Genomic DNA, 26,278 nt, shown 5'->3' with positions numbered 1-26,278 from the left:
CTGTGATTTAGTTTTTAAAATTTGAAATAGAAAATATGCTGAGCCTTATCTTTTCTATCAATGAGTAATATTCATCCATGGATACATGCAATAATTTTTAATTAACAATCTTTCACAAATATTATTAAGAAATAAATTTTTAATAAAATTTTACTTTTATATTTAATAGCTTATTTTGTAAAATATTTAATGTTTATGTCATTCTAATAAATTGTGTATTACTAAAAAACATAATGATAACAATCCAGATTATATTGGTCCCATGAAATTTTTAAAAAGTAATTAAAATTTTTATACCTATTTTGTTGTAGAAAAGTATGATAGGCTGATGAGCTTTTTAAAAAACATTTCAAGAATAACATATAATATTTAGGTATAATTTTGTAAGAAAATAGAATAAAAACATGAGATCAAGTGAAAAAGGAAATCCTATAAAATTTTAGACTATAATAGAAGAGTTTGTTTAGGTACTTTTGATATGGATGATGGTAAATATCAAATAATTTAATGTGCATATATTTTTATAAAGTGATAATAAATTTTTATTTTAAAACCTATACTATTTGCAACATCTATCCGTGAACTTTTATCCTCTGAAACTATATACAACTATGATTAAAGCAACTTAGAATCTACTTAAAAATATGTGAGAGCATACATAAAACTTGGTTTTAAAACTTTCATTTGGTGCTACTCAAGAATAAGATCTTAAAGACCATTGTTCTACAGACCTTTTCCCTCCATGATATGACTTATTGCTAATAAGAAAGACAGTACACCAGTTCATTCAAGAACTTAAGCTCTGGAATAAAACACACTGGTGTTCCAGCCTTCTCTTATTTTTAATCTTAATCTTTTTAATCTTAGACAAGTTACTTAAGCTCTCTAAACTGCTTTATCCAAATCTGTATAATGGAGATTATGAAGATAAGCTGTAGAATCATTGTGAAGATTACATGAAATTAATCATGTTAAGCTTTTAGAAAAATTCCTGAACATAGTAAGTGCCATGTATATACAATCATAAAAGTTTTCATAGACAAGAGATTTCAGAGGGTAGATAAGTGTATGTTCTTGGACTATGGTTCCAGAAGGAATGGGGCTTGGTATGGTTTCAGAGAATGAGTACATAAAGCTCAAAAGGAGGGAAAAAAAATCGTCAGATGAGGTGGCAGAAATGCTATGAGCCACAATGGTGGGAGAGCACAAAGCTTCAAATGCAAAAGTGAAGAGCTGCAAATGAAGTTGACAACAAAATAATCCTAATTGTGTGAAATGAAGCTAGATTTCCTCTGCCCAAGCCCTAATGCCTGCACTGTTTCTATCCTACCTTTTAAAAAAAAATTAAAATCTTACAGTTTCTGTTTTCTTATATTTCTGAATTTTGAAATTCAGCATGTCCTTGGCCATAGTCCCTCAACTTGGCTCCTACTTACAGTTTAACTCTGTTACTCCTACTTCTTTGTCTGGTTCTGAGTTCTACTTATGTTTTGTGTTTTCCCTGAATGGACTCTGAAATGATATCATACTCTACCTCTTCCCTGGGATTATGTGGGGAGAACACAAAATATCAAGAGCTCAGGTGTTGAAGTCTAATTGATATGGGTTAAAATCCCAACTCAACCACGACCTGTGTAGGCTTGGGAAACTCAGAACTTGTCTGAGCCTCAGTTTTCTCTTTTTTTCAATGGGGGTAGTTTCTAATCAACAGAGTTGCTATAAAGGCTGAAGGACTTATGTCACAAAAAGCAATAGCTCAATTAACATTCAGAAAATAATAATTCTTATTATAATTACTATTCCTTTTGCAATGAATGGAGCCATTTAATGGAGTCCTGCTTAACTTTGAAATAAATATTTTGCAAAATAAAACACATTACCTGATGTCTTCTAGACAGTTGAAGATGAATTGTAATGTCAAAAGTCACAAATTTCATGTTTTCTCTGGAACCAGAAAAAAAATTAAAAGTAACCACCAGAACTGGAAAGCAAGGGAACACATAAAGGCTAGAAAGATCTGTTTCTACGTGCTGTTACAGACTGAAGTGAGAGTGACTGTGTTGATTATTATAAAAAGGTTTTACTAGTTTTCAGGATCTAAAGGAGGAATAATAGGCAGAAGCAATAGAATGGAACACAGACTGGCTCAGCCTATTCCATTGGTTAATCAGTCCGTTGTGACCAGATTGACACCATTCAACTCTACAAAGATTTATTAAATACTCACTGGGCATCTAGAATGTACAGAATCCCAATACAGAATGAATTTTATGGTTGATTTTATTACTTTGAATCAGGCTTTCAATTGTAGTTGTAAACCAAATGAGAAAATCATTTAGATTTTCAATCATTAAGACAAACTAATTTTTTTTTTCAACTTTCTTTTTGCCAACAGGATTTGCTAGTCCACTTACTGGGATAGCAGATGCCTCACAAAGCAGTATGCACAATGCCTTGCACATCTACATGAATGGAACGATGTCCCAAGTACCGGGATCTGCAAACGATCCCATTTTCCTTCTTCATCATACATTTGTTGACAGGTTGGTTGGTACTTCTTCATAAGTTATATGCTTATTTGTTTTAAATGTAGTGGATGGCACGAAGATATACAAAAAGCCAACAGGCATATAAAGATATGCACACCCATCACTAGTCATTAGGGAAGCACAAATTAAAACCAAAATGAGATAGCACCTCATGCTTGTTAGAATGGCCATCATCAAAAAAACAAGAGATAAATGCTGTCCTGGATGTTCAGAAAAGGGAATCCTTGTGCGCTATTGGTGAAATTGTAAACTGGTATAGCCACTATGGAAAACAACATGGAGGATTCTCAAAAAATTAAAAATAAAACTGCCAAATGATCTGGCAATTCCAATTCTGCTAATATATCCAAAGGAAACAAAACTGCTAAGTTGTAAAGGACACCCCCATTTTCATAGGAGCATTATCTACAATAACCAAGATATGGAAACAACATAAGGGTCCATCAATGGATGAAAGGCTGAAGAAGTTATCACCATCTCCACCTCACTCATGTTTCAGGAACATGGACATAATATCAAATAACTAAGTGACTATTAGCCTGAAAGATTATTAGGCAGGTTTTTATTGCCTTCTTGGAAACTAATATTATAAGAATTAAATAATATCCCAAGTCAAGTTTTATTTAGAAATTAGTTTTTAAGAAAGTATATAAGCACCAAAATTATGATAACAATATAACATCAAAACCACCAAAACTATACATCAAGGAGGGAGGAAGATTGTGGGGGAAAACATCATACCAGAACAGATAGGCTGAACTCTGTTTACTGAGTCATTTTTATATCATATTGTCTTTGTGAATTTTTGGCATTTTTTGATCTTTAGTGCCATCCCATGAACTTTAAAGAAGCTAGATTTCCTAGTTACCTTGATGCCCCAGACAAGGAATATGCAAACTATGGCTTATAGGCCAAATCTGTCTCCTACCTTATTTGTAAATAAAGTTTTATTAGAACACAACCACAATCATTCATCTACATATTGTCTATGGCTGCTTTCACGCTACAATGGCCAAGTTGAACCAAGACCATATAGTGCACAAAATAGAAAATATTTCGTTCCTGGCCCTTTACAGAGAAAGTTTCCTGACCCCTGCCAAACCAGAGAATTCCATATTTATATGCCAGGTAAGAGAAAAAGGTTGATCTTTATCTAGCCCACCTATGTCTATATTTATAGAAAATGCTATAATTTAATTCAATGTCTGGAGGCATTTTTTAAAATAGAGATAAAGCTATTATGAAGATATACAGCTTTTAGAAGCCAATCTCCCACCTTTGAAAATTAAAATTTTCTCTTCCTTACAATTCTCTGTTAATCCTATCTTACTATTAGATACCTGCATGATTATTAGAGTAACTCAAAAATAATAATCAAATGTCAAAGTAGTTTCTCATTCAGCCCTTGTAGGCAAGCTGATAAAGATTCTGAGGATGGAGAGGGAGGAAAAAGCATCATTATAAAGAAGGATAGAGACCTGCGGATTGCCAAAGTACTGTGGCATCTGAGCTTTCCTCTCAAGTCTCTTCTTATAGAGATGAATTTCTTCAATCAGATGATCTTTTCACTGCTGTTCAGTTATTCACATATATATTTATTGAGAACCTACTATGTGCTGAGTACATTTGCCTGAATATTTCACATTCATTGTTGCTTCTATGCATTGCATTTACCAGTCTCCAAATCTGGAACATATTTTCCTTGACTTATCTAATTTGCATACAATCTTCAAGACTAGTTTCAATTTTAGCTCTTCCATGAAGAATGACCATACCTATCTAAAATCATTTCTCTCATCCAAGGGTGTGTTGGAGCCAGCGCAAATTGGCTAGCAAGATTGAATTATGTACATGTTTTCCCAACTTTGCATTCAGTGACCTCAGGCTGTAGCTTGAAACCAGTATTGGTAGGAGTGTTTACATCAGGAAACTGGCAAATGCCACAAATCAGGGCTTTCACTCTGAGGGAGCTCGTTGTTAAAATAATGGCCGGCATACCGCTGTTCCCATCTGTTAACTCACATCACTTTCTCTCTCTGCTTCTTATTTTGGACACATCATTTATATCATTCTTATTGATTATGTGCTTTCCTTACTGATTATTTGTGCTTTGTCTCTATGACTAATCTCTGAGCTACTTAATGGTGGGACCCACGCCTTGAATTCTATTTGCTTTTCTCACAATGTTTTCTTTAGCTTGTAATTAGTAGATGTGTAATACATTTCTATCAAATGAATAAATGATTGACAACAACCTTAGCAAATTACATTTATCGTAGCTACAAAGGAAACTGCAGAGAAATCATTTTAACTAAAAAAAAACTTTTTTCAAGTCTTGTAAAACAGAAATCATTCAATGCTATAAACATTTTTTAAGATTTAGCATGTTTTAGATTTAGCAAGGTCTAGACCATTAGACCTTGTTTTAGGCACTGATTAAACAGAATAATGAGACGAGATCACTGGCTTGAAAAAGCTTAGTCTAGTGGGAAATACACACAAGTAAACAACTATAGTACATTATAATTCACACATAGTCATAGGAGACATTCTTGGAAAGCTACATAAAAAGGATGATATATGAACTGAGTCCTGAAGAGCAGCAGGCCTACAAGACAGAATGGATATTCAAGGATTGGGAACATCTCTTACCTCATTGAAACCAAGCACAAGCTCAAAATATGAACTGAAGAAGAAAATGAAGCTTAGGGTCCAAAATAAGGAAATATGTCTCAAGTCTCATATGCAGAGAAAGTGATGATTCCAGTGGCCAGTTAGCTCACCACCAAAATGTGCCATTGTTGGGCAAATAGAGACATAAAGTAATTTCAATTATCTCTACCACTTTTAAGTAAAAAAAAAGGGAAAAATCAGAGAATGGATCTAATACAATGATTTTAAAAGATAATATGTATTTAGTTTTTACTATGTGCTATGCACTGTTGTAAACTCTTTACAAGTTTTATTTCATTTAATCCACACCAACAAGTCTGTAATGTTCTAGATTAAAAAAGAGAGATGGAGAAGTTCAGTAACTGTCCCAAGATTACACAGCTAGTAAAGGGTGGAATTGAGAGTTAAACAATGCAGTCTTACTACAGAGTCATGTTCTTAACCACTGTGGAGAATTCCTTGGAAAATGCAAAGACGAGTTTTCCTTCTGACTGCTCTTAGACTGAGGATAAATCATTTTCATTAAAAATTCATTCATTCATCAAACATTTTAAGTTTCTTCTATATTCTAGATCCCATGCCAGGTACCATACCTTTTTAATTTATTGGTATGAATGACCTGCAGATGCTTATAGTCCTTCAAAAAAGACAGAAAAGAAAAAAAAAAACCAACATAGCAATGTAGCACTGTCTATAAAAGAAGTGTAAGAGGTATACGAATCCAGAGAAGGAAGAGCTTAAATTATATAAGAATGGCCAAAACTGGAAGCATCTGACAACATCAAATGCTGGTGAAGATGTGGAGCTACAAGAACTCTCATTCATTGCAGGTGGAAATGCAAAATGGTGTAACCAATTTGGAAGACAGTTTGGCAGCTTCTTATAAAACTAAACATATTCTTACCATACGATCCAGTAATCACACTCCTTGGTATTTACACAAAGGAGTTGAAAACCTATGTCCACACAAAACCCTGCACATGGATGTATATAACAACTTTATAATTTCCAAAACTTGGAGGCAAGCAAAACGTCCTTCAGTATGTAACTGGATAAATAAATGGTGGTACATCTATTTATGGGATATTATTCAGTACTAAAAAGAAATGAGCTATCAAGCCATGAAAAAACATGGAAAAAACTTAAATATATATTACTAAGTAGGAGAAGCCAATCTGAAAATGTTATATATTGCATGATTCCAACTATATAACATTCTGGTAAAAGCAAAACTGTGGAGATTATAAAATGATCAGTTGTCAGGGTTGAGGGCATGAGGAATGAATAGGCAGAACACAAAGAATTTTTAGGGCAGTGAAAAAACTGTATGATAGCATAATGATGGATATGTCATTATACATTTGTCCAAACGCATAGAATGTATAACACCGGCAGTGAACCCTAAGGTAACCTATGGATTTTAGGTGACTATGATATGACATTGTAGGTTCATCAGTTATAACAAATGCACCATTCTGCTGGGGGATGATGATAAGGGGGAGGTTATGCATGTGGGGGGGAAGGGGATATTCCTTTAATTTTGTTGTAATCCTAAAACATCTCTTTTTAAAAAGTCTTAAAAAGAGAATAAGTATGGTTGTGACCTACTCAACAGTTTTAAATAACTGAAATTATGACTGGTAACACTATACTGTTGTTGCCTAATATCAGATAGTGCACCATCAGGACTCAGATAAGTAGAAATGTGATATGGACAGTGAGGGCATTGATGAATCTCTAAGAACTTGTCATAAAGCATACAATTTAGAAAAAAATTAACGACATTTACTTATACAAATTTAAACTAGGGAAGGCTGAGTAGCTTTTCTTATTTGAGTACTCTTCCCATGTTACTTATCAATAGTAACTAATAAATGAACCTAAGTATTTCTAGCATCTCTGTCTTTGTAAGGTGAAATAACAAACCTTTGTAATTTTCCAGAAATCACAAAGGTAATTTCAAAGATATTCTACAAGATTTATGTCACTTTTTTTATATTTAGGATCTGATTTGGGCAAGGCAAAATCAAAGAAGTTGTCAGAGGAAACTTGGACACGATTAAGTAGGATTATGAGTGCCTGAGAAATAATATTTCATTATATTTGTAATGAAAGTGTCAATAAAACATTTTAAAGTTAAAAGAAGGTAACAGGATTGTAAAGAACCTTAGTTCTTTTATAAGTGAGGAAAAAGAAACCTTTGCTCTTTTTTTCTTTCTTAAACAGTCAAGAGTATAATACAGGCAACAAAAAGCTCAGGAAATTATTCTAGTTAGACAGAAAACATCTGCTATCTAAAAATTAAAAAAGAAAAAAAATCTTTTATATTGTAGGCAAGGGCCATAAGCAATATATCAGTCAATAAGTCAGTAAGTAAGTAAGTAAATAAATAAAAAGTCAGTAAGTAAGTAAGCCAAGTTAGTAAGGCCATCAAAATTGAGAATATTTTAAGGTTTTTAACAAAATTTATAACTTATTTTTCAAACTTAGGTATTATAAACCAGGTCACATAAAATTCACTTTCCAAATTTCATCCTTCATTGGCTCCTTCATATCCTGGAACATACTGGCACTTTAAGACAGATTTTAGGGGCTCCACCAGATGAGCACTAATTTCATTATAACATTAAGATGTTATTAACATGCAGGGTTAATAAAGATAGTCATTGTTTATCTTTAAATGAGTCAATTAATATTTTTTTGAAAAAGAATTCCATTGTATGAATGCACCATTCTTTAATAATCACTTAGTCACTTATTAACAGGCATTTTGATTGTTTCTTTTTTTTCCTATCTTTTCTTTTTTAAACTATATATATATGCGTATGTTTGTGTGTGTTATGTTATGTATATATATATAATTGTGAACATTTGTGAGTATAACTAAAGAATAGATTTTTCACATTGGAATTGAAAGGTGAGAGGTTAAATACATTTAAAATTTGTTGATATTTCCAAACTGCCTTCCAAAAATGATTGTGCTTGCTACATTTCCAGAAATAGAGAATGAAAGTGTGTTGCCACCCTGTACCCTCATTTGCACTAGATGTCATCAAATTTATTAATCTTTTTAACTCTGAAAAGTAGAAAAATATTTACTTGTATTTTTCTGTTTCCTAGGCATGTTATAGATTAATTATACTTTTTTCTAAAATGTCTATTTACATTCTTTGCTATTTTATATTAGGTTAATTGGTCTTTTTTATTATTGAATTGTATAGGCTCCTCATAAATTTTTAGTTGACCATTTTTGTCATAAACATTACAAATATTTTCTGCAGTATTAAACATCATTTAAATATTATGTTATGTTTCTTGGTATTCAGAAATTAATATATGATCTTTTATGTAATATTTTATATTCAATCTCTATTCACAGCTTCAGAGTCTTTAACTCTCTGTTCCTCAGTATTCTCATCTGTAAAAAGAGTGGATTGATCTAAAGCTCCATGGTTCCTTCTGGACATTACAATCCTCTGGATAATGTGTTTTTGAAGAAATGACAGTAGAATGCATTAGTACAATTACAGGGCTTTAGCAGGTTTCTTAGTGACAGCTTAATCATACTTTTAGTTATGATTAATAGGTAACTGACATATAGATAAATCCAATTCATAGTATAAATTATTTTTCTCTGCTATTCAGATTAAGGTCTGACAGGACTCTAAGCTTTTCTCAGATTTGTAAAAAAGTTTCTGGCAAGAAGAGAGGATTGAAGAGTAGGCATCCTAAAAGAATGAATATGTTGGAATGTTTATTCTTTTTCTCCAAGAAGATCAGATTTGGGGCATGCTAAAGACAGAGACATTTGAAACTTTAAACCAACTTAACACTACAACACCCATCAAGCAAAGCTGATGTTTTAGCCATGGAATCAGGAACTTTTATGCTTATAAATTCCTTAGGAAGGAAGATGAGCATTGGTGCTGGATGGTACACTATGGATAAATGTCGGAGTAACAGAAAGAGGGCTTTAGAAATACTTCCTTTCCTTAATACTTCATTGCTCAAGGAGGGCTCACGTGGACAAAAGCAAGCACATCTCTGCATGCATGCATTCATTCAGCTGTTAATTCAACAAACATTAAGTCCCCTCTATGCTTTGTGTGCTATAGTAGGCCATGGGGATTCAGCAGTCACTAATACTATTCCTCTCCACCTAAAGCTTCCTGATCCAGATATGTAAAAAACAAAGTAATATAAAACAAAATGTAACTTCTGCAATAGTAGTGGTTTAATAGGTCAGAGTATGTGGGAGTGAAGAAAAGAGCATCAAGGAAGTAGGGACCATAAGAATGGTCCTCCTCATCCCCTGGATCTGTAGCACCTAGCAGCCTGCCTGGCACAGAGTGAATATTCAATGAATAGCTGTTAGATTCCAGTGTTCGAATTCTCTTATGACCAGTGGCTTTATGAAGAATGAGTAGGATATTGACTCGTGAAGTTTGGTAGTAACAACATTCAATTCATGTGGAACAAAACAAGAAAACCTCAGATGTGTGAGGTTAATAGAAACTTCAGGAAATAGTCCATAATTAAAACCCAACTAAAATACTGAAAGCACAGCTAATGTTTGAGTGCTTACTGTGCACCAAAAGCTAGGGGCATCAGTGGACTGACCCACTTAATAGTTAACAACAACCCGACCAGTTAAGTGGCATTATCATCCCCATCTTAGGGACAAATAGACTAAAGCACAGAGAGGTTAAATAACCTGTCAGGATATGAACCCATGCTTTTAACCTGTACTATATGCTGCTTCATAAGTGTTTGGAGAGCAGAAGAAATGCATGTCTATATATATAGAGAATATACTCTTACCCCAACACAAGAGCAAGAGCTAACAGGGTAGGTGGTTATTTTGAACAGTAGTCACCAGCATGGTTACTGCAGCAGGAGGCCAGTTGACCAAGCAGAACAGGTTGGTGAAAAATTTAGCAAGCTCAAATTGGATGGGGTATGTGGAGGGGAGAGGAGGAGTGCAGGGGCCAAGCAGGGGCTAGGCAGTGAGGGGTGGGGAATGTGAAGGGGAACAAAAACTGGGCCAATATTTGGAGTAAGTGTTACAGTTTAGAGTGCCCAGAAGCTTAAGCCTGCAGTTTTAACTGATTTTTAAATTTTTATTGAAATATAGTTGATTTACAGTACTGTGTTAGTTTCAAGTGGAAGCAAACAGGTGTAGTTCCCTGTACTCTAGAGTAGGTCATTGTTGTTTATCTATTTTATATAGTGTGTAAAATATATATATACACTTTTTTTTTTTTTTTTTTTTTTTTTTTTGTGGTTTGCGGGCCTCTCACTGTTGTGGCCTCTCACGTTGCGGAGCACAGGCTCCGGACGCGCAGGCTCAACGGCCATGGCTCACGGGCCCAGCCTCTCCGCAGCATGTGGGATCTTCCCAGACCGGGGCCCGAACCCGTGTCCCCTGCATCGGCAGGCGGACTCTCAACCACTGCGCCACCAGGGAAGCCCTATAGTGTGTATATTTTAATCCCAAACTCCTAATTTATCCCTCCCCTCCTTTCCCCTTTGGTAACCATAGGTTTTCTCTGTCTGTGAGTTTATTTCTGTTTTGTCAATAAGTTCATTTGTATCAATTTTTTTAGATTCCACGTATGAGCTATATCATATGATATTTATCTTTCTCTGTCTGACTTACTTCACTTAGTATGATAATCTCTAGTTGCATCCATGATGCTGCAAATGGCATTATCTCATTCTTTTATGGCTGAGTAATATCCCATTGTGTGTGTGTATATATATACACACAGAAGTTTGCAACCACATTAGTTCTTGCCCCAAATAGAACAACTGATCCTTAACTTTGCAAAGGTTTCCAATGTTGTTTCCAAATTCTTCAAACATCCTTTGGACATATCCTGTGGCATATCATTATGTTATATATATATATATATATATATATATATATATATATATATATATATTTTTTTTTTTTTTTTTTTTTTTTTTTTTTTTTTTGCGATACACGGGCCTCTCACTACTGTGGCCTCTCCCGTCGCGGAGCACAGGTTCCGGACGTGCAGGCTCAGTGGCCATGGCTCACAGGCCCAGCTGCTCTGTGGCATGTAGGATCCTCCCAGACCGGGGCACGATCCCGCTTCCCCTGCATCGGCAGGCGGACTCCCAACCACTGCGCCACCAGGGAAGTCCTATGTAATATATTTTGATGCTAGGTTTCTATGCATTCCATGCATCTAAGATGTCATTTGCATGAATATACATACACATATATATATTATTTGTATATATTTCACATCTTCTTTATCCATTCATGTTAAACCCTCTTCTGCTGTGGGCTGGGCTCACCTTGGCTGAGCAGGCACTGACTCAGGAACTAAGTGAGGCTGAGGTAGAGAAGGCAGGAAGGGACACCTCTAGAAGCTCATAGTCTAGTTCCTAGATTCCAAGTGTGAATAAGAAGTCCTCTGGTGGAAGAACCATGAGACCTGGGGGCAGAATGCCTGTGAGCACGTCCTGGCTCTGTTTTGAGATACTTATATGACCCTGGGAAGGTTGCTGAATTCCTCCCAGCCTCAGTTTCCTCACTGACAAAACGGAGGTAATATTACTACTTTTCTCATAGGAATGTGACTTTACAGTTTATAACTCATAACGTGACAACTGCTTCGTGTAAAGAGAGTAGAGTATAAGGGGCTTTTATAAAACATATGCGATACTTTTGTTCTGTACTCACTATTTGCAAGCGCCCTCCAGGATCAACAACACTTCCTTGGTTCTCCTGTAACCTCTCTTGAGTGCATGGGAATCCCAGCTAGGTATAAACCTGAAGCAAAACATTCCATGGATGGCAGATCTGCCTCACTCCTCAGCTACAGGTTAATTACATCTTTTGGAGTGACTTCTCTTTTTTTTGGCTCTGGATGCACAGGCTCAGCGGCCATGGCTCACAGGCCCAGCTGCTCCACGGCATGTGGGATATTCCCGGACCGGGGCACGAACCTGCATCCCCTGCATCGGCAGGCGGACTCTCAACCACTGCGCCACCAGGGAAGCCCTGGAGTGACTTCTTGGCTGTCATTGCTAATGAGGCTTCCTTTCCATTCTATTCCCCAAGCCTCCCCTGGGCCATCCTGCTAAGAAGGCTGCCCCGACCCACATGCCTGCAAACTAAATGCCTTGCTAACTAGGCAGCTCAGAAATAGTCCAGGCAGAAGGCAGCTCCCTGGAGCTTCAGGAATGAACAGCAGATTGCCTGCCTGCTGGTGATAGCAAGGCTGAGGCATGCTCAGAAAGACAGAAGTCCCAGGGTTAGGGAAGGAGGTGAACTCAGAAACCAGAGAAATGTGTTAAAGTCTGCTCTGGGAATCAGACAGGATGGCAGAGGAGGACCCCTTTGTTTCTTGGTTTCTTTTCATACTGTTGGATTCTGACCAGCTTTAAAAATGCTCCCTAGACTTAACTCCCTAGAACAAGTAGCAGTTATACCATTAGAGTTGTACTTATCCATATATCCACCGCTGATTTTGTTGTTGTCATCAGTGGATTTAGCTCTAATGCCAGTCTGCTTTGGTTAGATGTATTTGTAGGTTTGACTGTCTCTCTCACTCAATCTTGAGCTCCTTTAAGGTTGTGTTTGTGTATTGATCGTCTGTAGCACCTAAACACAGATCCAAGCACCTAACAAAGACCCTGGCACATAGGAGACATCATTAAACACTTATTAGATTAAAGTGTTGCTGCACTTGATTAATTGATGAAGAGGCCATGTACTATAACTAATAACCTAAAGAATAGTCCTCCTACAATGTGGGGAATCTCCCAACTTTTTGTGGGATTAATATGTCTTAGTACGAGGGAAATTAAATTGCTTAAATTAAAATCTTGATAACTTAAAAATCCCAAAAGAAAGTGGATAAAGAAACATGAGTTGTCATTATTTTTGCTGAAACTTTAAATCTGAAAGAAAATTTTAAGATCATAATCTAACCCCTCATTTAACAAATAAGGAAATTGAGGCCCAGAAAGGGTGACCTACCCAAGGACACAGTTTTCTGCAAAGTAGAGAGAAGAGTGTTTCAAGACCTTGTGGGGCAGGTGGGAGCTTTCAGAGACAGATTGGAATATTTAACATGACAGAGGATATTTAACTAAGGAAGGCAGAAGCAGTGTGACTGTAGGAAAGTCCTTACCATCATCATTTAGAGATCCAGAGTTCAGATCTGCTGAAATAGCACCAAATATCAGATTCAAGGGATGAACAGGATTTTAAAATTAATCAAAAGGCCAGAAATTGGGAGACTAGGAGGCAGTAAATCATGTGATTAAAATCACAGATTTTAGCATCAGACATGCTTCATTTTGAACCTCAAGGCTGCCGCATCTAGCTAAATGATCTCTGGCAAGCTGCTTATTCTCCTCTAAGCCTTCCTTTTCTCAGCCATAAAATTCTGCTAATACTAGTACCTACCTGAAGTTGTAGCTCTAATAATTAATATGATATTTTTATAAATATGTATTAAAGTTCTTAGCACACAGTTACACAACAGAAAATGTCCTTGCCATTAAGATACTTACTTTCGGGGCTTCCCTGGTGGCGCAGTGGTTGAGAGTCCACCTGCCGATGCAGGGGATATGGGTTCGTGCCCCGGTCCAGGAAGATTCCACATGCCGCGGAGCGGCTGGGCCCGTGAGCCGTGGCCACTGAGCCTTCACGTCCGGAGCCTGTGCTCCGCAACGGGAGAGGCCACAACAGTGAGAGGCCCGCGTACCGCAAAAAAAAAAAAAAAAAAAGATACTTACTTTCTAATTTTCTCACATTTCTGGAAGCTAGAAGTTTGAGATCACAATATCGGTAGAATTAGCTTCTCTCTACTTGGCTTGCATACGGCTCTCTTCTCCCAGTATTTTCACGTGGTCTTCCCTCTGTACATGTCCATGTCCTAATTCCCTCTTTTTATAAAGACACCAGTCAAACTGGATAAAGGACCACTCTCATGACCTTATTTTAACTTAATTACTTCTTCAAAGACCCTGTCTCCAAATAGTTACATTCTAAAGTCTTGTGGATTAGAACTTCAGCATATGAATTTGGGGTAGGAGGAGCATAACTCAACTCATAACAAGTGGTGAGGATGAAAGTCAAACTGTAGTAGAAAAACAGAATAGGAATTGAAAATGTCAAATAAGACCAAAGTTTTAGAAATGTGATGACAAACTAAAATAGAAAAGACAGCAAATTGTTTGAGGAGAAGAATTAAGAAAAAGAGCTTTGTGGAGAGGCTTTTTTTCCCCTTTCACAATAAGAGATACATGCCTGAATTTATAACTTAAGGGAATTATTGCTAAGGAAATGAGAAAAAAAAGCATTAAAAGTGAAGAACATTGAAATGCTCTAAAAAGTAAACTAAGAAAAAAGATATATGGCTTCAATTCTATAAGATCATTATCTAGGGGAAATTATCCCATATTTTCCCCAGAGGAAAAATTAAAGAATGATAACTGATGTACAAAATATCCATAGGAAATGCTATATTCAGAACCTCATTTGTCAAAACATTCATAAAATATCTTTTTATCATATGATTTTGTTTTATTAAGGTAATTTAGATAATATGAAGGTTTCTGAAAATATCAAAACAAAATTTCTGCATATAAGATTGGCAAAGCAGAGAACAGAGAAAACCAAGGGTGTACAATACAAATGCTATTTCCATCCTGGAATCAACAAGGCCCAAGATAGCTATTGTCAAGTACAAAATGTCACAATAATCTAGAAATAACAACGGGGATGCGAATCTGTTGGAATCTCAGGAAAGACACATTACTATATTCACGACATCAAAGGACCGTAATGAAAATAGTTTTCTGTAGCTGTGTCTTTATACAAAGCAAACTATCAGAAGAAAGATAAATAGTTACCAAAAGAAAAACAGTTTTTTAAGAAAAGTTCTTTTCCCTCAGAAAAAGGAGCAGAAGCAGCAGAGCCCCTTTAATTTCAGGGATAAAAAAGATAACAGAACAAGCTTCCAGATTCATATTGTGGGGCTGTGCTAGTGTCAGTACAGCATGGAGTTCTGTGGCAGAATTCTTCGCTCTCTCCCAGAGGCAGCTAATTTTTGTCTAGCAACAAGGCAGAGATGAGGTGGGGCAGTGGAGGTGAAGTGTTTCCCCCTGATGAAGGTCATCGAGAAGATATGACTGCTGTGGTTTGACCTTTGAGCTGAACCCGGGCAATCAGAGGCTCCTAACCTACTCCCCTGTCTTAGGAACTTACAGTCTGCCTACCATTCATTCCCACAGTGGGAATTATTCCAAAGCTCTAACCTTGAGAGAGTGAGGTGCTACTGAGACCATCTGGACAACATATGTGACTGAATCCAGTTACACTATATATATATATATATACACTATATATAAAATAGATAACTACTAAGGACCAACTGTATAGCACAGGGAACTCTACTCAGTACACTGCAATAGCCTATATGGGAAAGGAATCTAAAAAAAAGTGGATGTATGTATAAGAATAACTGATTCACTTTGCTCTACACCTGAAAGTAACACAACATTGTAAATCAACTGCACTCCAATAAAAATATTGGGTTGGCCAAAATGTTCGTTCAGTTTTTTCCATAAGATAGCTCTAGAAGAGCTTAGTTGTCTTTAACGTCATTCGAACCAATTTTGTTAGATTGTATTGTGACAGCTGACATATAAGCATGCATTTTACAAAAAACATCAAAATTGGTGAATTTTTGTGTAACCATTTTAATACTGAAGATGGAAGAAAAAAAGCAACACTTTTGGCCTATTACGCTTTATTATTTCAAGAAAGGAAGAAATACAACAGAAACAAACAAAAAAAAAGATTTGTGCAGTGTATGGAGAAGGTGCTGTGACTGATCGAATGTATCAAAAGAGGTTTGCGAAGTTTTGTGCTGGAGATTTCTTGCTGGATGATGCTCCACAGTCAGGTAGACCAGTTGAAGTTGATAGAGATCAAATTGAGACATTAATTGAGAACAATCAACATTATACCACGCTGGAGGTAGCCGACATACTCAAAATAACCAAACCAAGCACTGAAAATTATTTGCACCAGCTTGATTATATTAATTGCTTTGAAGTTTGGGTTCCACATAAGTTAAGAGAAAAAAAACCTTCTTGACCGTATTTCCGATTGCAATTCTCTACTTAAACGTAAAAAAAAAGTTCCGTTTTTAAAACAAATTGTGACAGATGATGAAAAGTGGATACTGTACAATCATGTGGAACAGAAGAGATTGTGGGGCAAGTGAAATGAACCACCACCAACAACACCAGAGGCCTGTCTTCATCTAAAGAAGGTGATGTTGTGTATATGGTGGGATTGGAAGGAAGTCCTCTATTATGAGCTCCTTCCAGAAAAAGAAACAATTAATTCCAACAAGTACTGCTCCCAGTTAGACCAACTGAAAGCAGCACTCGATGAAAAGCATGCAGAATTAGTCAATAGAAAACACACAGCCTTCCATCAGGATAAGGCAAGACCGCATGTTTGATGACCAGGCAAAAACTGTTACTGCTTGGCTGGGAAGTTCTGATTCATCCACCATATTCACCAGACATTGAACCTTTGGATTTCCATTTACAAAATTCTCTTAATGGAAAAAACTTCAATTCCCTGGAAGACTGTAAAAGGCACCTGGAACAGTTCTTTGCTCAAAAAGACAAAAAGTATTGGGAAGAAGGAATTATGAAGTTGCCTGAAAAATGGCAAAAAGTACTGGGAAAAAATGGTGAATACATTGTTCAATAAAGATCTTGGTGAAAATGAAAAATGTGTCTTTTATTTTTACTTAAAAACAGAAGGAACTTTTTGGCCAGCCCAGTAATAAAAAAAATTGTTTTTTAAAAGCCTCTCTATAAACTTTTAAGATACTGGTGGGCAGATGCAGAGATCTACTCATCTTGCAGCCACCCAAGACAAGCCTCCAATGTAAGTTCCCTTGCTTATTAAACTTGCCACTTACCAATCAGAAGTGGTCTGCCTCTTTCTTCTGTCTCTCCCCCTGCTCTCTACTAAGGGGGCTGGTTTCAGATTACAGCTGGGAAGTTCCCATGGTGGTTTGTGAACCAACAGTTTCCTTTTCCCAGTAGCTGACATCTTTTCTTCATGTGAAAGAAAGATCTGCGCCTGCGGTCTGAGCAGGTTTTCTCTCACCAGCAACCAATTAACACCCTATGCTCAGAACAATGGGCCTCTCCAGGTACACCTCCTTCATCTTCAGACTGAGGCAAGACTCCCAGTCTTTCCATGGGTGTCCAGTAGAGGTCTGGGGAAAAGAGCTGGGAAGTGGTTGTATATTCCTCTGTGTCTTGGATTCTCAGGAATCCTAAACTGTTCCATAACCCACATGTGGCTTAATCAATTTGTTACAATTTCAGTGGTTTCCTTCTTACCCAGTTTTATGGCTTTTACCTTTTCCTCTCATATTTTGCCAAAGTTGAAAGAGTTCACGAATCCTGTCCCTCCTCAACATGTTTTGTCACCCATTGGAATCAGTTTGCCTGGTTTCATTGTGACTCTAGCTCTTGGATGAGGCAAAAATATCTTTTTTAAAAATTATGACTTTTTCTTATTGTTAAATTAGGAATGACATTCTCTTGCAACATTTTTACCTCTTAAGCAGAAACAGAACTGATTGCTGACAAGTATTAATTTTCTCTTCTCTTCCCAGTCACAAAGTGAAAGCAATACTAGTGTCAATGTTAAGTGTCAAGATGGAAGTAATCAAGCAAAAACCTTGGGGCAAAGAATAAGGAGTGAGGAATGGATGCTGAGAGAGCAGCAAATAATAGCTAAGACATAAAAGTTTGTTCAGATGCTGAGACAGAATTGATGTCAGAGGAACTGCTGAAGCGGAGTGCTGTAAAGCTAGGAATCAAAGTTCATGAGTTAAGTATCAGAGCTCAGAAATAAATAAAGAAAAAAAGGCTCAAGTACTGCTGTGGTCCCATTTTCAATCCAGAATAATTCTCGTGGAGCACTGTTATTACTGTGGGATTGACGTGGGAGAGCTGTGCTTCCCTCCTCAGTCTGTCTCGTGGGCACATGAAAAATCAGAACAAAGATGAAAAATGGAAATATCATTGAATAGTGAGATTGAATTTGTATTCTGATCCTTAGCGTCATGCAACTGCCACACAGGGCTCCAATTTTATATTCATAGGTTGTTATATCATCATAGTTTAATATGAGTAAGAAAGCTAATGATCTAGTCTGCATATGTGGCTATTGAGCACTCGAAATTTTGCTTGTGCAACTCAGGTTGTAATTTTTAATTTAAATTTAAAAATGGATGTGTGCATTGGTTATTGAAAAACTTGTATGTCTGGAACAATTTGAGTATGTGAATATATGTTTTCATCTGTAAAATATATATCTTAATACATCTCAAGTGTTTCTGGTACTGTCCTATGTCTTATGCCCTCAAAATATACTCTATAATAACTGACTGGATTTTTCTTAACTTTGTACAAAAAAAATTAATCTATAACCAATTAGCCAAGAAGAATTTTACCTTCTGTATTTTATTATCAAAAATGATAGGGATTTGTGTGTGTGTATGTGTGTTTCATATCAGCTGTCAAGATTCAGTGACAGAAATTGGAAACAATGCCAGTTATCTTAACAGAAGTAATTTAATGCAAATAATAGGCTAAATAGATTAGAAAATTAAAAAGTGAAAAAATAAACTGAAAGAATATATACAGGGATGGAACTGGAGGAAGCCGTACTCCCTCCAAGGCTGGGGAGAGATAAGGAATGGTTAGAAATGAGGGGCATTTGGAGGGCCTTCACAGAAGCAGGTTCAGACTTCTGATGGGAAGATAATGTTCCGTTAGTATAAGTACCTCATGGTATTTTGACATTGGAAGAGGGGCCTCATAGAGCAGGAATTCAAACCTCTGAGTGGGGGGCTCTAGTCAGCTGATCCTGATAACTTCCAATGTTCAGCAGCATTTTACAGAACTGGGTATCAGACAGATTTCCGTGGGGGTGGTTATAGCCCAACTATGTTGAAACTTCTTAGAGGGAATGATGATGATTCTGGGAATTTATATACAGAAAGCTGGAGGCTGAACTCTACTGCCCTTCTGAAAGTAATGAGAGGTTGCTGAAATAAACAAGAGGGAGCAAGTCCCTTTGTCTACTTCCAGTCTACTGCTAGTGTCTGTCAGAGATCCAGCTAGCAAAGGAGATGTGCAGCTTACAGAGTCTCAGCCTGAGTATCACAATGTGGAGTAAGACATCTTTGGGACTGAGAAACACCAACTAGTAACTAGCAGAGTCCACCCATTGGCTATTTAGCATCAAACTTTTATTCCTAGAGGATCTGAATTTTAAGTTATTTTGCTTTTCTTTGGTTGCTAAGGTCTTCCATTAAATTTTACTATTGAATATAGAAACACTAAAAACTCTCCAGAGAATTCCCTGAATTTCTTACATAGTATTTCCTGCACTACAGTGTGGCAGAAACCCAAATACACCTTGATAATCAGTATCATTCAGCACCGAATCATTAACCAAGAGAGTATCCCTCTTTCATATATATATGCTCAGTGGCATGAAGCATCTAAAATATTCTTCAATTAAATATCCAATTCAATGCAATATTTCTGTATACCCATCTCAAAGCAGTCCTTCTATTTGGAAGTTAATACCTAAAAACCAGACAATTTCAAAACTATTGTGACAGGAAAAAACGTTGTACTTGGGTTATAAGATGTTATTGTGAAAAGAACCATTCCCATTTCCACTCTTATTTCTAACACCTGTAGAGAATGTACACGGGAGAAATATTGGTCAGTATTTCAAAGTATATACTGTCTTTGTAAGGCAAGACCTCAACTCTTTAGGATATTTTCTCCTAATCGGTATCCTAACTGAATCTTCAGTGGCCAATTCATTATTTTATTAGGCTAGTTGCTGTTAGGTAGGAGTGCATGGTAAAACTAGTGAATTCCATAGGAAATAGCTGTGTTGCGCTGCTTTTGCTGTGAGATGAGTTCTGTAGTCAGAAGCAATGTTGAGTGGAGAATGTGACAATAAAGCAACATTTCATGAGTCCATGCGTGGTGGTACTGGCAGAAGAAGTACACAGAAAGCAAATCCATATGCAGATTTTCATCTATTCTGGTAAAAGCAATTGTGCCATGCTTTATGATGATAGGAGTCCAATGTAACCAATGTACCAGGTGAGTGAATTATCCTTTTCTTCAAAGGGATGTTACTTTATCAGAACCTCATAGCTGATCTCTGGTATTAGCAGATTTGGCACTCAGTGGTGGTAGCTAGGCCAGCCTTAGGGAAAAGAGAAGTTATATTGTTGAACCCATGCCAGGCCTCCATCTCTGTCACTATGGCTACTTTGTACATGGATTTATTGAGCAAACATTGTTGCAGCTTGGGAAAGAGGCTGAATGACATCAATAGAATGTATCGATTTGTCCACCTTATTACTGATAATGGTAGGTTGTATTTGGGTCCGTAAAGCAATAGCTTAATAACAATCACAGGTTCTAAATATAAAATTCCATTATTCTATAGCATTGTTTCCACCCCCAAATATAAATTCCCTCAGAGACTCCTCCCTTGAGAATTATTTCTATGGAGAGAGGCAATTAAAATATTTCTCAAAGTGTCTTTCACTCCCTCTTAGACTGACAGACCCCAGAGATTTTGGTATGTCATGATGAATCATGATGCTCCTTTTTATTTGCCTACAGGCCTCTAAATGCAGAGAAGGGCAGTATACAACCTTTGAGGACAGAGTGAAAAGTAGATACCTTAACTCAAGGCACTGAGAGTTGAAGGCAAAGTATAAGCACCTACCTCTCAATTATGGAGAATCAAGATATCCCTATGTGGAATAATCACATAGTAGTGCCCTATCACATAGTAGTGCCCTACTCCAGGGGACCTTTGTGTAAACTGTTATCTCTTCCTTGAAATTATCTTCCAGCTTCTCTCTCTGTCTTTATTCACCACCTGGGCTTTGACTACTGTTTTAGAGAAAGTAATGCAGAAAATAATCTCTTTTTCAGTCCTTGAACCATCTTTTCCTGGGCTCTTTCCTTCCAACAGTCAGAATCATTTGGCATGATTAAGATGTCAGGTTGTCAGCTCCAGATGAATTTGCTTTCTGAAGGATGTTTTACATTATCTTCTCTGTTCATTAGGCTAGACTTGAACACATTATATTTTTTTCTCATCTAAATGTCTAATGATATTAGTATTATTACTTCATAAATTATTTATGTATTGGTGTTCCATATGTTTCTATAATTGTACATCATAAATATTCTTAGGCATGCATGGGATATTTGCTGTTCATTGAAAAGAAGCATTTAAGCTCATACTGAATTTTCCTTCTGCCAGATGGCACCCCTGGTGTTCAAACATCTGTGACCTTTTTGCTCTCTTATTTCACTTACAGACATTACCTTTGATTTTTCTTACCTTTTTAGTAGAGGCTCTAGGTACTTAACTACCCATAAGTATGTGTTAGTCATTTGCCTCCAAACTCTCCAACAAAAAAATCCTCTAATTTCTCCGACTAAAAAAAGTGCAACACTTTCATATAAGTCCTTCTATGCACAAGGTTTTTTTCCTGCCATTCACCTTCTCAAATGGCAACAGAGACTCTCATTACATATGGAATAAATGCAAACACCTTAGGCTGACACCCATCGATTTTTGCTATTTTGTTCCGTGTGCTCACTGTCCTCACTACTCATTTTTTTAATCCATATGTACCAAAGTAACCTATTCATTTTTCTCATCATATGTTCTGGAGAAGAGATAGAGACCAGGAGATATGCAGGCCAGGTATGGGTATTGATAAATTGACAAATGTCCTATTAGTGATCCAAGATGAAGAATGAGGTTCTTAGTGATTTCTATTAACAGGGACTCTTAGAGCCAGCAAGGGAAATAAAGTTGATTAATGGAATTATAGCCTTTGTGTAACTGTGAATGCAGGTATCTCTAGGTTGTGATGTAGGCTGTTAGGTGAAGGAATAATTCCATAACTTCTCTGAGTTCCCATCGAACCAATACCAATTCCTTGAGAGGCTGAAAATGTAGGAGCTGTGTCTGAAGGGCAATATGCCAAAATGGCAGTAATATCCTTTTGTCTAGAGGAAAGAGTTATCATTCCAAATAAAGGAGTTCTCCGTCTGCACAGGTAATAGAAGTATGAAGGACTTTCCACTGTAACCGTCAGAATCAGGGGAATCCTATCATGGTTGGGGGAAAGCAGTAAAGCTGCTAACATCATACTGAAAGGTGATGCTTACGGCAAAAAGATATGGTATTAAAAGCATAATTTACAGAGGATGTTGAAAACCACAGAGTATTGTCTGATGCTCATGATAGGACTGTTGGGTCAGTGAAGTTGTATTTATACTAATTATGCCCACCTTGAACTTACTGTTTTTACCATGAATGATGACTTTTACTCTAAAGTACCTAAAAACGCCTTTCTACTTCAGATACAGGTCCTAGCGCCTTGGCTAAAGTAAAGATACAAAAAATATATATAAGTGGTATAAATCCTCCCTAAACATTGCCTATAGGAAGGGCTCTGCCTTTTGCAACCTTTTATCTCCCATTTTACCGTATATACTGCCTGTACTTGCCTGCACAGGGAGATACTCAATAACTATTCATTGAATACATATAATATATATTATATCCTACCCACATTATGGAGAATAATCTACTTTACTCAAAATCTACCAATTTAAATGTTAATATCATCTAAAAAGTACCTTCATGGAAACATCTAGAATAATGTTTGATCAAATGGCTGGGTACAATGACCTAGTCAAGTCGACACGTTAAAATTAACCATCACAGGTGGTATCAGGTAAGGCCCTTCACCTTAAGGGACACTTGAACCTAAGTTTTGAAAAAACGAATAGCAGAAGTATGGGCAAAGTGATAGAAGGAAAAAAACAAGAATGTTCTAGGAAGCATGAAGAAACAGAGGTATGCTTTGGGGGTCTTGCAAGTGGTTCAGAAGGGCTGGAAGGAAGAATATATGTGGCTACATGTGGCTAAACCCATATACTGTTGGAGAATGACACATAATCAAATAATTACAATATAGCATGACAAATGTAATGATCAAAGGAGAGAAACAGTAAATCTGATTGATGTTTTCATGGAGGTAGCATTTGAACTAAGCCTTGAAGAAGCAAAAAAGATGTAGTAGAGAATAAAATTTAAGGAAATCCTAAGGGAGAAAAACTCAAAAACAAAGGAAGTGTCATTTTAATATCAATATTAATAACAGTATTCTGTATTTTATTCTATACATTATTTATTCTATACATTATTCTAAATGGTTTTACATATATTAATTCACTTAATTAATTCACTTAATACTTACAAGAATCCCTTCAGATAAGTACTATTATGTATTAGTCTTCTAGGGCTACCATGACATAGTACCAGAGACTCGGAGGCTTAAACAATAGAAATTTTCTTGCAATCCTGAAGGCTTGAAATTCAAGATCAAGGTGGGTGTGGCAGAGTTGGTGCCTTTTGAGGCCTCTCTCCACGATTCCTTCATGACCTTCTTCTCCCTGTAAAAAGTCTTTACAGGGTCTTCCCTCTGTACCAGCCTGTGTCCAAATTTCTTCTTCTTATAAGGACACCAGTCATATTGGATTAGAACCCACCCTCAAGGATCTCATTTTAACTTAATTAACTCTTTAAAGACCCTATCTCTGAATACAAAACCAATTTCTGAGAACTTCAACATATGAACTTTGCGGGGGGGGGGGACATAATTCAACCCAGATTATAATTGCCATTTTACTGATAAGGAAACTGAAGCACAAAAAGGTTAAGTAGTTTGCCCAAGTTTGCACAGCTACTGAGTATCACAACCAAAATTCTAATCCAAGCAATCTAACTTCAGAATCTATGAAGCTAACCTCTACAATTTATTCAATCTCTGTTTATAGAATTTCTTAAAAAAATGAGAAATAAAATTCATTGACATATTTGTTTGTTAAGACAACTCCATCCTGCTTGTGGTACACCAGAATTCCCAAGGAGCAGAAATCTAAAACCTCTGCTCTAAGGGAATTAAAGTGGGCCCTTCATATTAAACTGCAGAAATGATGGTTTCTGATGTGTACAAGAATAACAGCAACAGTTCACCACTGTTGGGTGCTTTCTGTGTGTTGGCACCATCCTGGGTGTACTGTACACTTAATCTCAGTTATATCTCATGGCACTTTGAAGTTTGTTATTATCCACATTTTGCAGATGAATAAACTGAGGCTCACACGGATTATCCTCTCACCCCTCACAAACCAATACCAGAAATTTATCCAGGTTTCTCAAGAAGAAGTTTTATGTTTCTGGCTCCTTTCTGTGCCCTCAAATCCCAGGGCAAAAATTAGGACTCGTTATTAAACCTTTGCTTATAACAGGTTGAAGGTGGATTTTGCCCTTTTGTCTGCATATCCTGCAGGACTGTCCTATGTTCATAGCATGTACTGTACCTCTTCCCTCAGCTCCTCTCTCCCACGTGCCTGCTGTGAATGTCAGCTGCCTAGATAAGACTCAGCACTTTCAGAGTCACTTCATGGGTGCTCACTGGCCTCCCTCAGGAGGAATCCTAAGCTGGTCCTCATGTGTAGGTCAAGGCCTAGACCCAGAACCCCATGTAGAGGGCATTCTGTTTGGCCCCCTTCTCTGTTGCCACTTGTTACCTACTAAGCTTGTGCTGGTCTGTGGGTCCTCATGGCCTCTGGAGTGAAGTAAAAAGGGTTTCAGTTCCAGAAAGAAAAATCACAAGTCTTTAGACTAGCGATGTTAATATTTCACAACTCTGTATTTACCTCTTCTCTGCACTTGAGAGACTTTATAATCAAATGTTCATTTCTCAGGTAAAGTAAAATGACAAACGATGCCTAGTTCCCACTTATGTGTATGGCTCTAAAATGCTTGGAGAAAAACACTAATGCTTTGTCCATCTTTTTGCTTTAAGTACTAATTGCTAACGTTTTGCTTATTAGTGGAAGAGTATTTAACTTGGAATAGAACACCTGGGCTCTGGCCCTAGCTCTGCAAGCTGGGTATAATGGTAAAACTCACAGAAATCTGACATGAAATGCCAGATTTTCTACTGCATTCTAGTTGAGTGAGCATTGGCAAACTTTCAGCTCTTTGACTCAGTATTCTCTTCTGTAAAATGGGATCAATAAAATAGTTACCTCCTTGATTTGCTGAGACTTAAATCAATAAGCAAGATATATCAAGAGGTTGCGTTACAGAAATTGCTTTATTATGAACACATTCTCCTGGGTTAGATTATTAACTCAAAAGAGCAGCACCAATTATCATGTAAATATTGCAGCTATGTGCTATGCACAGAGAAAAGGAAGATAAAAAAGATGTGGTTTCTTAGCTAGTTGGTAGCACTGATATTCTCCAATGTACTTGTGAACAATGTCTCTGCCTCAGTTTGGGTTTGTTCCTCCCACAGTGAAAGAAAACAGGATGATGTGAGATAATTTCTGAAGTAAGTGAAGTGTTTAATTGATATTCTAGCATCTGTTTTTCTGTACCTTTCCAGCCCTGTTGACAAATGCTGCCCTCAGATACAAGGCTTAGTCAGAGAGTAACAGAAGTATTCAGGACCCACTCAGGGAGAATAAGGAAGGAGAAAACAGAATCACAGGCAGGGACAACTGCAGTGTCAGAGGAAGAAGCCCAGGTACATCAGCCAGAAGATCTGGGTCCTCATCTACCTTAAGCACCTTACCAACTTTGTTCACTGTTTCCTTTTTTCTGTTATTATTATTATTATTCCACTTTAACCAGAAAATGTGGAGTCTTCTGTGACATCTCACCACTGAGCTGTACTACTTGGATAGCCACACATCATCTTTTTACCTGGATATAATTTTCTCACTGATGTCTTCATCCCTTGTTCCCTGCACATCAATTCTGACTGTCCTCAGTCCCGTCTACATAGTGCAATGTGTGTACTCTTTAAAAAAGTTAT

General features: G+C 36.9%; 1 protein-coding gene across 1 annotated transcript in view; it reads left to right on the top strand.

Moving 5' to 3' along the window:
* The window catches only part of TYR (tyrosinase), a gene marked incomplete at its 3' end in the record, with an annotated part of 89,979 nt that overhangs the window by 48,413 nt on the left and 15,288 nt on the right, over window positions 1-26,278 (top strand). Inside the window, exon 3 of the mRNA XM_082628781.1 lies at window positions 2,396-2,543. Coding sequence (XP_082484907.1) covers window positions 2,396-2,543 — 148 coding nt within the window. The remainder of the gene's footprint in view (window positions 1-2,395; window positions 2,544-26,278) is intronic.

This window comes from Mesoplodon mirus, assembly GCF_964341445.2.
Source record: "Mesoplodon mirus genome assembly, chromosome: 7".
In the NCBI taxonomy this organism is placed as follows: domain Eukaryota; kingdom Metazoa; phylum Chordata; class Mammalia; order Artiodactyla; family Ziphiidae; genus Mesoplodon; species Mesoplodon mirus.
Note: the sequence above shows the minus strand (reverse complement) of the source record. Positions and strands in the feature narration are given on the sequence as shown.